The 12,370-nt window shown below is 38.1% G+C and overlaps 1 protein-coding gene across 3 annotated transcripts in view; it reads left to right on the top strand.

Annotated features, from left to right (window-relative positions):
* Positions 1-12,370, top strand: part of LOC107787821 (protein transport protein SEC24 C) — a 31,147-nt gene that overhangs the window by 6,601 nt on the left and 12,176 nt on the right. For all 3 annotated transcript variants that reach the window (XR_012697959.1, XM_075227830.1, XM_075227829.1), the window contains exons 4-13: positions 3,950-4,180; positions 4,419-4,493; positions 4,664-4,762; positions 5,659-5,770; positions 7,133-7,260; positions 8,078-8,197; positions 10,109-10,189; positions 11,140-11,217; positions 11,333-11,425; positions 12,133-12,187. Coding sequence is in view for 2 of the 3 variants with exons in the window: in XM_075227830.1 (XP_075083931.1) it covers positions 3,950-4,180; positions 4,419-4,493; positions 4,664-4,762; positions 5,659-5,770; positions 7,133-7,260; positions 8,078-8,197; positions 10,109-10,189; positions 11,140-11,217; positions 11,333-11,425; positions 12,133-12,187 (1,072 nt within the window). In the remaining variant the exon portion in view is untranslated. The remainder of the gene's footprint in view (positions 1-3,949; positions 4,181-4,418; positions 4,494-4,663; positions 4,763-5,658; positions 5,771-7,132; positions 7,261-8,077; positions 8,198-10,108; positions 10,190-11,139; positions 11,218-11,332; positions 11,426-12,132; positions 12,188-12,370) is intronic.

The raw sequence follows: 12,370 nt of genomic DNA, 5'->3' as shown, positions 1-12,370 counted from the left end.
CTCTATAAATTCTCAAGCTTCTTGTCAATCTTTACTTCAAGACCATAACATACGCCAAGTCGCGTGCAAAATCCTTTAATCAAGTCTTCTGCTATCAATTACCATGAATAAAGAATGATGTGTATGCTTTGATCAACCCAGATCTTTCCTATGGGAAAAGAGATTCATGCTCTCTTCCAAACTCACCTTTGTTATTTTCGGTTAGAGTAACTCTGAGCCATTCCTTTTATATGAAAAAGAGTGTAGAGTAACACTGAAAAAGTTGGATTTTCTTCTTTCGAATTTTCAGAAATGTTGAAATCTCCACAAACAAAATACAGAATATAATAAATATAATTTCCTTAAGATTATTATATTTCTGTATTGCTGTAATAAACAATTAAACTTTCTGAAATATATAAACAAAACAGAAAGTTAGTAATACTTATTTAACGAAATAAATTCTGAAAAAAAAAACAGTATAGGAATAAATCGAGCCCACTGAATACACAGTGTGTCCTTAAGGAAATTATTCCCCTCAAGTACCCGAGGTGCTGGAATATATCCTCCCAGGATAGAACGATTTAACTCACCGAAGTGTTGGTACCAAACGCCGGTGAACAACGAGCCACTCGAAGGCTGTAAAACACACTGGATTTTTTGTGCAGAAGAAGAAGAAGAAGCAGCTCCGAAAATTTCGTAAGGAAAGATTCTGGGATTCAAACTCTATTTATAGAGTTGCTGGCATTGTTTCCGAAAAGGTTTGCAACCTTTCAGAAACAGCCATGGCTGTTGGAACAGGGTTGTTTGAAATATTGCGGGAAAATGGATTTAAAATAATCCGGGAAAGAAATCGGCCTGACCGGATCGGGTCGCGGGTCATGGTTTATTCCGGATTGAATTTTTCGTTAATTATTTAATTAATTAATTAAATAATTGAAAGGAATTTTGTCCAAAAAGATTAATCAATCAATCGATCTTTCACCAAATCCGAATCCGAATCCGAATCCGAATCTGAATCTGAAGCCGAAGCCGAAGCCGAGCCGAGTGAGCGACGACGACGACGACGACGCGAGGCTTGCCTTCTTCTTAACTCTTTAAGAGCTAGAAGAAGAGCAATTATATATATACCCATCAAAAGCCTTTTCTTCCTCCAATATGGGACAATGTCACTTTGCCAAGGAGGGAAACTCAAATATTTCATTTTTTCCTCCATTTCTCATTCACGCTCTTTAAGCTACACAAGCTTAAAATCCCAACAATCCCCCACATGAATGGGGAATGGCTAAAAAATAAAGGAATGCACGGACGCGTGTGTGTTTTACATGCAAGACTTAATTGCATCTGGATAATTAGGTTTCCCTTTGAACTTTCCGTAGTGAACTTATATCGGATATACTCGGTCAATCGGTAGATTTGATATCTTTGAACCGTCGAGCTTTGTTGTATACCTAGACAACATAAGTCACATAATCAATCCTTAACCATCTATGGTTCTCACGGTTGTGTTCGTTTCAGCCATGAACACCGCCTGGTTTCATGAGTGCTTAGAGAATGGGCCTTTACTTTCATTCCCCTTGAAGTGGCTTACACTTCACACTCACATAGGTGATTTCTAAACGTGTAATCCTATAGACACACTATCTGGTCATTTTCTGCCAGACTTAGCAAATCATTAAAAAAACCTTTAAGCTTTGTTGACTCATCAAAAAGCCTTAATGCTTTACCTCGATTTCTGAACATTGTCTTCATCACGAGAATGGGTTGAGTTATTTGACAATGTTCAACCGTCATTCATAACTTTGTTTGATCTCTTTGAACCTAGCTCGTGGGATCTCCAGTCTGCTAGGTAGAGTTACCGCCATGATGACTTGTCCTAGATCTTAACCCCATTCCCTTTGATGATCTTTCAACTGCCTCTCTAGATAGGCCTTTTGTAAGTGGATCCGATACGTTATCTCTTGACTTTACGTAGTCAATTGTGATAACACCACTAGAGAGTAGTTGTCTAACGGTATTGTGTCTCCGTCGTATATGACGGGATTTTCCGTTATACATAACGCTCTCTGCCCTGCCTATTGCCACTTGACTATCACAATGTATACAAATAGGTGCCAAAGGTTTGGGCCAAAATGGAATATCTTCCAAGAAATTCCGGAGCCATTCAGCTTCTTCACCAGCCTTATCTAAAGCTATGAATTCAGATTCCATTGTAGAACGGGCGATGCATGTTTGTTTGGATGATTTCCAAGACACTGCTCCACCCCCAATTGTGAAAACATATCCACTCGTGGATTTAACTTCAGATGATCCAGTGATCCAATTTGCATCACTATATCCCTCGATCACGGAAGGATATTTGTTATAATGCAAAGCGTAATTTTGGGTATGTTTGAGATGCCCCAAAACTCGTTTCATTGCCATCCATTGTATGTGATTGGGATTACTTGTAAACCGAGTCAGTTTACTAATAGCACATGATATATTTGGTCGCGTACAATTCATGATATACATCAAACTTCCCAATACTCTTGCATAGTCCAGTTGTGAGTCACTTTCACCTTCATTCTTTTGAAGTGCATAACTCACGTCAATTGGAGTCTTGGCAATTTTGAAATCCAAATACTTGAACTTGTCAAGTACCTTTTCAATATAGTGAGACTGTGATAATGCTAGACCTTGTGGAGTCTTGTGAATTCTGATTCCTAAGATCACATCAGCAACTCCTAAGTCTTTCATATCGAATTTGCTAGCCAACATGCGCTTAGTAGCATTTATATCTGTCATGTTTTTGCTCATTATCAACATGTCATCAACATATAAACAAACAATGATTTCATGACTTGGAGTGTTTTTAATGTAAACACATTTGTCGCACTCATTGATTTTAAACCCTCAAATTTGGCATGCCATTGTTTGGGTGCTTGTTTAAGTCCATAAAGCGACTTAACAAGTTTGCACACTTTCTTTTCTTTACTAGGAACCACAAAACCCTCAGGTTGTTCCATGTAAATCTCTTCCTCTAATTCTCCATTTAAGAAAGCTGTTTTAACATCCATTTGATGGATTTCAAGACAATACACGGCCGCTAGTGCCACTAACACCCTAATGGATTTAAAATAATTCGGGAAAGAAAACGGGCCTGACCGGACCGGGTCGCGGGTTATGGGTTATTCCGGATTGAATTTTTCGTTAATTATTTAATTAATTAATTAAATAATTGAAAGGAATTTTGTCCAAAAAGATTAATCAATCGATCGATCCGAAGCCGAAGCCGAGCGAGCGACGACGACGACGACGGCGCGAGGCTTGCCTTCTTCTTAACTCTTTAAGAGCTAGAAGAAGAGCAATTATATATATACCCATCAAAAGCCTTTTCTTCCTCTAATATGGGACAATGTCCCTTTGTCAAGGAGGGAAACTCAAATATTTTATTTTTTCCTCTATTTTTCATTCACCCTCTTTAAGCTACACAAGCTTAAAATCCCAACATTATCTACTTAATTATGTGGTCAACACTACCCCTCACGTATTGTCCTGATTCTTTTCAATGGGCCAAGTACATGGAAATTCTTTTGCTTAATTGGGTGGCTGTGAGTGATACTTGAACTTAGGACCTCTTCCTGCTTTGGTATCATTTTGAAGTGTGTGATCATTTCATCTAAATGCTTAAGTTTGTAGAGAGAGAAAAGTGATGCTATAAAGAATAAAAAAATCAACCTGTCCTGTATGCAATTGGAAGTGGCATACTGATCTTCTGCCAAAAAAAAAAGCAACACCTATAAACATGGTGCTTTTAAAAGTACTTTTCTTCCTTGTTCCTAATGAAATCCTACAACCATGATGACTAAGTTATTGGATCAAGTAGATTCAAGTATGCCTTTTGAACTTGGTCCTGCTTTTTGTATGCTTCTTGTACTATATTTCCACTTCATATGAGGTATTTATGATGAATTTACCGGTTTTATAGGTGGCTCCACCTTCTGCTGTACCTGCTTCAATGCAACCACCTAGGATGTTTGGGATGATGCCGCCACTTTCAAATCAAGCAGAGACTGCAATAATTCCTTCTATGGGTTATGCTGGATCTGCATTAACTGGGCAATCAAACATTGATTCCGATCAAGTTCCGCGCCCAATTCCAAATTCTGCAGTAATCCTGCACGCAACTCGTCAAGGCAACCAAGCCAACCCCCCTCCGGTAAATTATATCTTAGTTGCAGGAAATAAATTGTTTTGCTTCAAAGTATTGTTTACGGTTTCCAGGGATTGTGTTTATTGCCTTATGAGCTGTGCTTTTCCGTAAATAATAATCCTAGTGTATTGTAAAGGTTCATATAAATTTACTATAAGAAAAAAGAAGCCAAGGTTCATATCAATTGAAGTTTCTTTTCCTTATTCTTTTTCTAATGTCCTTCTATTTCCCGTCTCTCTTGAAGCCTGCCACCAGTGACTACATCGTTAGGGATACTGGAAATTGCAGCCCACGGTACATGAGGTGTACTATTAATCAGGTGCATCATCTTCACTATATTTTTGTGTATCTGTACATTACCATTCCATCTAATGGATTTTGTGTATTTATACCTTCTCTTGTTCCTTGGGAAGTGCATGCTTGTTGACCAAAAAATTCTGACCATGGGAACTGATAGTAGATGATTGGTCCTTGTTGTTTGTTCAACAGATTCCATGCACCGTTGACCTTTTGACGACCTCTGCAATGCAGTTGGCTTTGTTGGTCCAACCTTTTGCTCTTCCTCATCCGTGTGAAGAGCCCATTGAAGTAATTCACCCTTTCTCCTTGTGAACATTTTTCTTGCCAGACATTTCATATTTATCTTGTTTCCTTTTGTTAGGCTTCTAGCATATTATTTCCTCGATATTTGAGTCTCATATGTAAGTTTTCAAGTTCCTTCTATGTTGATCAGAGCCATCCATCCATGCTAAAAGAACATTAACATGTGTTGAAAGAGTTAATTAGTTATTCAACATTAGTTGTTGCATTTGATATGTCAGCCCTAGTGTTTAGTGCTATTAGGCGGGAAGAAATTGCTTGAAGCAGGTGGTGGGACTAAAGATGCATCTTATGCTATACGGGCAAAGAACTGTAGTTAGTCAAAGAGTTAAAAGAGATCTATTGGCGGTGGGAAGAAGGCTAGGGAAATGCTCATATATCACAGAAAGAGAGAGGAGAGCTGAAATAAGACAGTTAACATGACAATTAACTAGTCTGTAACATTGCTGGAACTAAAGAAACACCTTTTAGTGCAAGTTTTTGCTTATATGAGATGGTAGTGAAATTTGTGGATGATGCTAGTTTGGTGGATGATTAGTTTGATCTCTTTGGTTTTGGTTGGCATACTTGACTAGCTTTATGATATATTTCATATATTGTGTCAATGAAAATCCTCCTAGGTGCTAGTGGGATGCTTTTTCCCATGTTCTTTTTGTGACTATAACAGGGATAAAATTGAGTAGCAGGTAGACCTTATGGAATTGTGTGAAGTATCAACTGAATTTTGTATGCTTCTTACATATTTTGGTTTATGGCTACTCCTTATTGTGACCATTAGGAGGAAAACAGCTGTTATTGGGTTCTCGTTGCTTACGTTAAGTGAGAAAATACTTGTGTTGGTGTCTTTACTTTCTTCTCACATGACATGTTGCATTGTTTGATAGGTTGTTGATTTTGGGGAAAGTGGTCCTGTTCGTTGCTTTCGTTGCAAAGGCTACATAAATCCTTTTGTGAAGTTCATTGATCAGGGAAGACGTTTCACTTGTAACTTGTGTGGTATGAATAAATTCTTTTCTGCCAAACTTAATACTTGGAGTTCAGAGCATGCTTATTGATAAACTTAGTCAGACTCGTATCCTTGTCCTAGGGGGCGTGGACACAGACTCGGACAAGGATACGAGTCTGACATGTGTGCATGACAACATGTAAGAAATATAGGATATGAAACGGCAAACATTGAAACAAGAATTTTCTTGTCCTAAGTTCTGCTCGAATTAGACTTATTAATAAATTAGCTTTCTAAAGAACATTCTTCTTTATCAACTGACCTCACGTGAATCATCATTCTTTGCATTTCACGAGACAAAAGAGAGTAAAGTATCCTGAAATATAATGTACTTTGTTGACACACTTGAGGCATATTAATGAGTCCCACTGCAGTAGTCATACCAAGGAGGAACTTTTTGGGCACTTGTCTTGTATTAGAAGATTGATTCTAGTGTTAAGTACTTAAGCATACATTTGACGATCTCATTCTCTGGAAAACATTTTTTGGTTATAAATTGGCAGCAGAAGTTTATAGATTCAACAGCTGGTTTGATGTTTGAGGATTATTTGGTGGTTGGATTGGCGCAAAACATAATGGGCTGATTGCCTGTATTAGTGCGAGTTATTAAAGTATTATTCTGGGCTGGGTGAACAGTATTACCGTACCCTGAACATCACAATGGCTGATTCCCTGTATTGTTGCTATGATGTAGTGGCATAACAGCCATATAGGAAAAGTGATGTAGTGGTAGAAGGAAAAATTGGATTTCAAGGACTGGTGGGAACAGAGGCTGGACATGGTCTACCCTTAGATAAAGAATGAGCAATTCAGCTGCAGAGAACTGGAGAACAGTGATAAGGAAGATGTCTAAGAAATCCACCTAAAACTTCTCTTGGAATACCACAGCAAGGCTGCATAAAGCAGTAGAAATGACAAAAGCTTAATCAAGAGGACAATAAAAGTTGGACATAATTTCTCCAAACTCTTGAATCAAAAGTGTATTTCCTAGTACGGTTACAACTAAAGAAAAAGAAAAACTCTTAAATGCCTCCTGTTTTGGGTTTCTAGTGAGTTTCTCTTGCTTCCACTCAATTAACAGTGCAAGATGCATCTTATTTCCAAACTCACTTTTCCTTTTAGATAAGTATGACTCCAATATAGCAGGAAACCATAGAATTTCATGATTAAAAACTGGCATTGTGCTTTTCATAGTGCAATGAATCCTAAAAGATAAGAAACACACTAATAGCTGCAACTGATAAAATTAAGACAGAATCTGAACATGAAAATTCTTACCAATTCCCAATATTGAAGTTTGAATGAAATTGTGAAGTTTTTAATTTTCCATATGCTTGACATCTTTTTTGCAGGATATACCAATGAAACTCCACGTGATTATCACTGCAACTTAGGTCCAGATGGCAGGCGTAGAGATGCTGATGAAAGGCCAGAACTATGCCGAGGAACTGTTGAATTTGTAGCTACTAAGGAATATACGGTTGGTGACCTTTTGTTGGATTTTGATATGGTGGTATGATTGGATAAGTTTATTGATGTAGAGTCATTTGAAATTTACATTCCAAGCTTGCACACCTTGATTAGTGGCATGGTTGGATGAGTTTATTGAAGTAGAACCGTCTTTAAAATGAACACCAAGCAAAGGGTTATCATTCACTTAAGAGAGCAAAGAGCTTTCAACTGCTATCTAGATTTGTTTTGATATTTAGGGAAGTTTGCACGTCACCTAGTGCTTATATCCATTGGAAATGTTTGCTAACGTATGGTTTTTCATCAGTAGTTCATTAGTATGTATGTGCTGTTCTATTGCTAGTTTAACCTATTTAAGAGGAACGGAGTTTTATATCGATAGTCATCTTGAACTTCTTATCTTCTTCAATAGGCTTGAGGAGGAAACAGTTCTGCTCTAATAATTCTTTTAAGTAATACTTACTAAGATTTAAACTAATGCAAATAATTATGTGAAGAGAGAAAAGAGGAAGGTAGGGACAAGGCAAAGGGATATACTACATTGTGGCTGATTTGTCAAGTTGCTGGTCCGAGATGCAAGATCTGTGGACAGCAAAAGGGATTGGTGGTTGTGGTGATGGGTTGAACACGTTTAATTCTATTTTGACTGAGATGTTTATTGATAGACAATCAATCATGCTTTTAGCTCAAGACTACTCTTTGTTTATGGTTTTTCAATCAGCTTACAATTATGGATGCACTTCTTGTTCTTGGTGCAGTGATTTTCCTTGATATAGGCTGTTAATGTTTTTGATTTTTCAAGTGATAACTTGGAAATTTTGTTTCAGCTGCGCGATCCGATGCCTGCTGTATATTTCTTCCTTATTGATGTCTCCATGAATGCCATACAAACTGGTGCAACTGCAGCTGCTTGCAGTGCAATAAGCCAAGTTATTTCTGATCTTCCTGTAAGTCTGTTGGTTTATTATTGGTTATTTAGTTCATTAATTGACAATGTCTTTACATTAAGGACAGATTAGGATATGTGTTCCTGTCTTTTTGAGTGGAAATCCTTTTGAAACAACTTCATTATCATATTAAATTTGTTGAAGTGGCTGGAAGTTCAGTGTTAATATAAACATGTACAAGCTACTAGTTTTTCCGTTCTATCCTTTGAGATGTTGATATCGGTTTCTGAGCTTTTTGACTTGAGGAAATTCAAGTTTGTCTTAAGTCCTTTATGATATGGTGTGGTGAACCTCGATTTATTGGGCAGAATGTGTAATTGAGGTCTGCATTGAGTGCGTTTCTATGAGGGAGAGGTGTTTCACAAAGGAACTTTCTGTGGGATGCGGCGGATGGAACTAGAAAGTTTCATCTAGTGAATTGGCAGACAGTCACTTCCCCAAAGAAGTGGGGTGGACTTGGAGTGAAAGATCTTAGGGTATTTAACAGAGCTTTAATGGGAAAGTGGCTGTGGAGATTCGGGGTAGAAGAGCATGCTCTATGGAGGGAGGTCATAGTAGAAAAGTACGATTCAACGGGAGGGGGTTGGAGGACCAAGGCGATCACAACACCTTTCGGGTGTGGCATGTGGAGGAGTATCATGAAGAATTGAGAAGCATTCAGTGGCAATATCACTTACAGGGTGGGAGATGGAAGGAGAATCAGCTTTTGGAATCATCATAGGTGGTGTGGAGAGGATACTCTGAGGGTCTCCTTCCCCCACGTCTTCAGAGTTTCAAACCAGAAGGAACTGATGGTCCAACAGATTCGCAAGGAGCATGAAGGGGGTAGTATGGGACTTCTCATTCAGGAGGAACATGCAAGATTGGGAGATTGCGGAGCTCCAAGTTTTGTTGGCACTGCTATACGGGCAAGACAGGCTCCAGCCATCCTGCGACTCTTGGAGATGGGGCTTGCGTGGCGATGGTTTGTTCACCGTAAAGTCCTTTTACCCGAGTATGTTGGTGAGAGAGGAGACCACTTTTCCATAATCCTCGATCTGGATTCCTAGGGCGCCCACGAAGGTGTGCTTTTTTGCATGGCTAGCGGCAAGGGGAGTGATCTTGACTGCTGAAAATCTCCGAAAGAGGGGAATTACACTTGTTAGTTGGTGCTACATGTGTAAAAGCTCAGGGGAAGAAGTTGATCACCTTATGTTGCATTGCCCTGTGTCCTCTGCTTTGTGGAGGGCAATCCTGAATCTTTTTGGTGTTCAATGGGTGATGCCAAGCACTGTAAAGGAAATGTTACATAGCTGGGGCGGTTTTCGTAGAAGAAGAAAGCAAAAGGCGTGGAAGTTCGCCCCGTTAGCTCTCATGTGGGTAGTATGGGGGGAGAGAAATAGGAGAGCTTTTGAGGAGATTGAGTCTCCTTTTTCACATCTTAAGAATAGTCTTTTATCTTTGATCGCTTTTTGGTGCACTCATTTAGCCCCTACTTGTATAGAAGATTGGGCGTCTTTTGTAGAAAATCATATTCTGATGTAAATTCTCTACGTCTTTGGTATACTTCGTGTATACGGGAGTTCTCTTCCTTTTGATTAATACAATTTACCTTATCAAAAAAAAATAAAAATTCACCCAGTTTGTGATCAAGTCAAGTCATGTGTCCTAGTTGAATTCACTAGAACATGATTTGGTAAAAAGGAGCTACATCAATCTAATGTAAATCATGAGGGAAGATATTAGTCAGGTGGTTAGACATTGCCTTTTACTTGTCAAAGGATGGGTTAACTGGGTCTATGGAAGTTAGTGATCATGATACTCTGCTATTTGAGCTATCTTGCACTATTATGGTTGGTTTGATTTTTAATGTACATCATTTATCGGGAGAATATATGAGCTGTCTCTGATGTTGACAACTTGTTATTGCAGGAAGGTCCTCGAACATTGGTTGGGATTGCTACATTTGACTCGACTATCCATTTTTACAATCTAAAACGAGCACTGCAGCAGGTTTTACACACTGGCAATGCATCTACTCTGCTAGATATAGCTTCTGTTCCAATTAAACAAAAAGTGCTTTTTCAAAATCACCAAATACTTATTGTCTTTTTTCTTTTTTATGTGTATGATGACTCACAGTTTCTCTCAGATGGAAAATTAAATGTAGAAACTAGACATCTGGATACAATGTTTGCGCAGCTTTCTAAAAGTTATTTCCTGTTAGATTCTATGTAAATGTAGCCAAAGGTTTTAGTTGAATACATTTCCCATTTTCTCGGGTAAATTATAAATGAAATAAAAATCTAGCCAATAGATTGTGAGGGAGTGGAGTAGTTTCAGAAAAAGGAACAAAATGGCTTTATTTCATTTTACTTTTGTCTGGTCTGTTGGTAATTGATAATTCATTGGTTTAATATGAGAAAGAATATTTGCCAGTATTCAGGAGAGTTATTCCTCAGCTGCTATGGTCTCCCTTTATTGGTAGTCCTGTTCCATTGTCCTTGATTTTGCAGTTTTGTGTTTATTCTTCTTGGAATATCTGCATTCTATTTCCCATCTAGTTGTTTCTGATATGATGACGTTCTTTTATTTAATCTATTTTATTTTCTTTTGCTTCTTACTTTTTAAATACACCTTGAAGTGGGTTCTCTTATTGGTATGCATAAACTAATTTACTTTGTAAAAGAAATGATGGTACTTTTTTTTAAATTTGAGATTGATACCAATGTGCAAATTAAGATTGTGGCAAGTTGTTTGATGCTATGTTGCTCGGACTCTCCAAAAGTGCTGCCGCACCCGTGTCGGATCCTCCAAAAATGCACTAAATTTGGAGGATCCGACGCGCACCCAACAACATTGTTGAAGAGTCCGAGTAACATAGGTTTGATGTACTTTGAAGTAAAAGTGCATACTCATTTGATCACAAATCTATGTTTTTGATCCCGATTCTGTGTTTGCAGCCATTGATGCTTATCGTCCCTGATGTCCAAGATGTTTACACTCCCCTTCAGAGCGATGTTATTGTGCAACTCTCAGAGGTTGGTCCTGCAAAATGTTGACTTTCTGTTTATTTTCTTTCTCCTTTTTCTGGAAGAAAATGGCTAAAGCATATCAGTTGTGCCCAGTGAAAGTGGTTATATCTTTGCATTCCAGTGTCGTCAACATCTAGAGCTTCTCCTAGAAAACATCCCAACATTGTTCGAACATAACAGGACTGCTGATTCAGCTTTTGGTGCTGCAGTCAAGGTATGATACTTTACATGATAAACTTGGGAAAATCCGTAGATAATTGCTGTCAACAAACTTAAAGAGACAGGACACAGATCATTCACCAATAATCTGTTAATGCCATTGGTCACTCTCTTACCGCATGGTAAGAGGATATCTCCTAGCTTTCCTTGGGCATCCGCAGGTAACCATTGACCATACTACTCGATAATCCTGGAACCATTTCAGCGGCAGTTTTCTACAGTGCTTTTAAAAGCAATAGCTTTGTTGCATAAATGTCAGAGTGATGTAAAGCCACAAATTTGTTTGGGATAAAATATTTTAATGTTTAATGATTTATTATCTACTTTCTGTTACTAAGTACTTTGCTCCACTGGTTATCAAAAACCAAGTGCTTTGTTCAATTATCCTTTTATAATGAAAAAAGTTTTCTCCCACTCTCCTTAAAGTTAGCTATTAACTTCTTGGCTTTGAAGATACATAGAGCTCGCTTGAATGGCAGATATTCTATTTGCAATGCACATGTCATTTAGTAGTTTAGACAAAAGAAATAGTTTTCATGCATGCAGATTGGAGTAAAGAAGATTTAAGGCTATGGAATGATATATAGACATTGAAAGTTTGTGTTATGCATTATTGTGTTACTGCATGCAGGTGAGTAATTTAAGTCAAATCAGTGTTGGAATAATACGTTTGTTGTTTTTGTTATTTGCTTGTTACTTTAGGCTTCTTTCTTGGCAATGAAACGCACCGGAGGGAAACTACTTGTATTTCAATCAGGTAAATCACTAAATATATTGATTACTCATAGGCAACATGCACAGTATGGATACACTGCTTCAGTATCGTCATGTTCCTTGTGTAAGATACAAAGTAGGTAGTATGATCTACCGTCTCAAGTGGAGTAGCCTGCCCTCGCTTGTTCCTCTCCTATCCAAACCAATTGGAAGTGAAAAAAATCAC

This window comes from Nicotiana tabacum, chromosome 13 (genome assembly GCF_000715075.1).
Source record: "Nicotiana tabacum cultivar K326 chromosome 13, ASM71507v2, whole genome shotgun sequence".
NCBI lineage: Eukaryota > Viridiplantae > Streptophyta > Magnoliopsida > Solanales > Solanaceae > Nicotiana > Nicotiana tabacum.
This window is presented reverse-complemented; position numbering and strand designations above follow the sequence as displayed.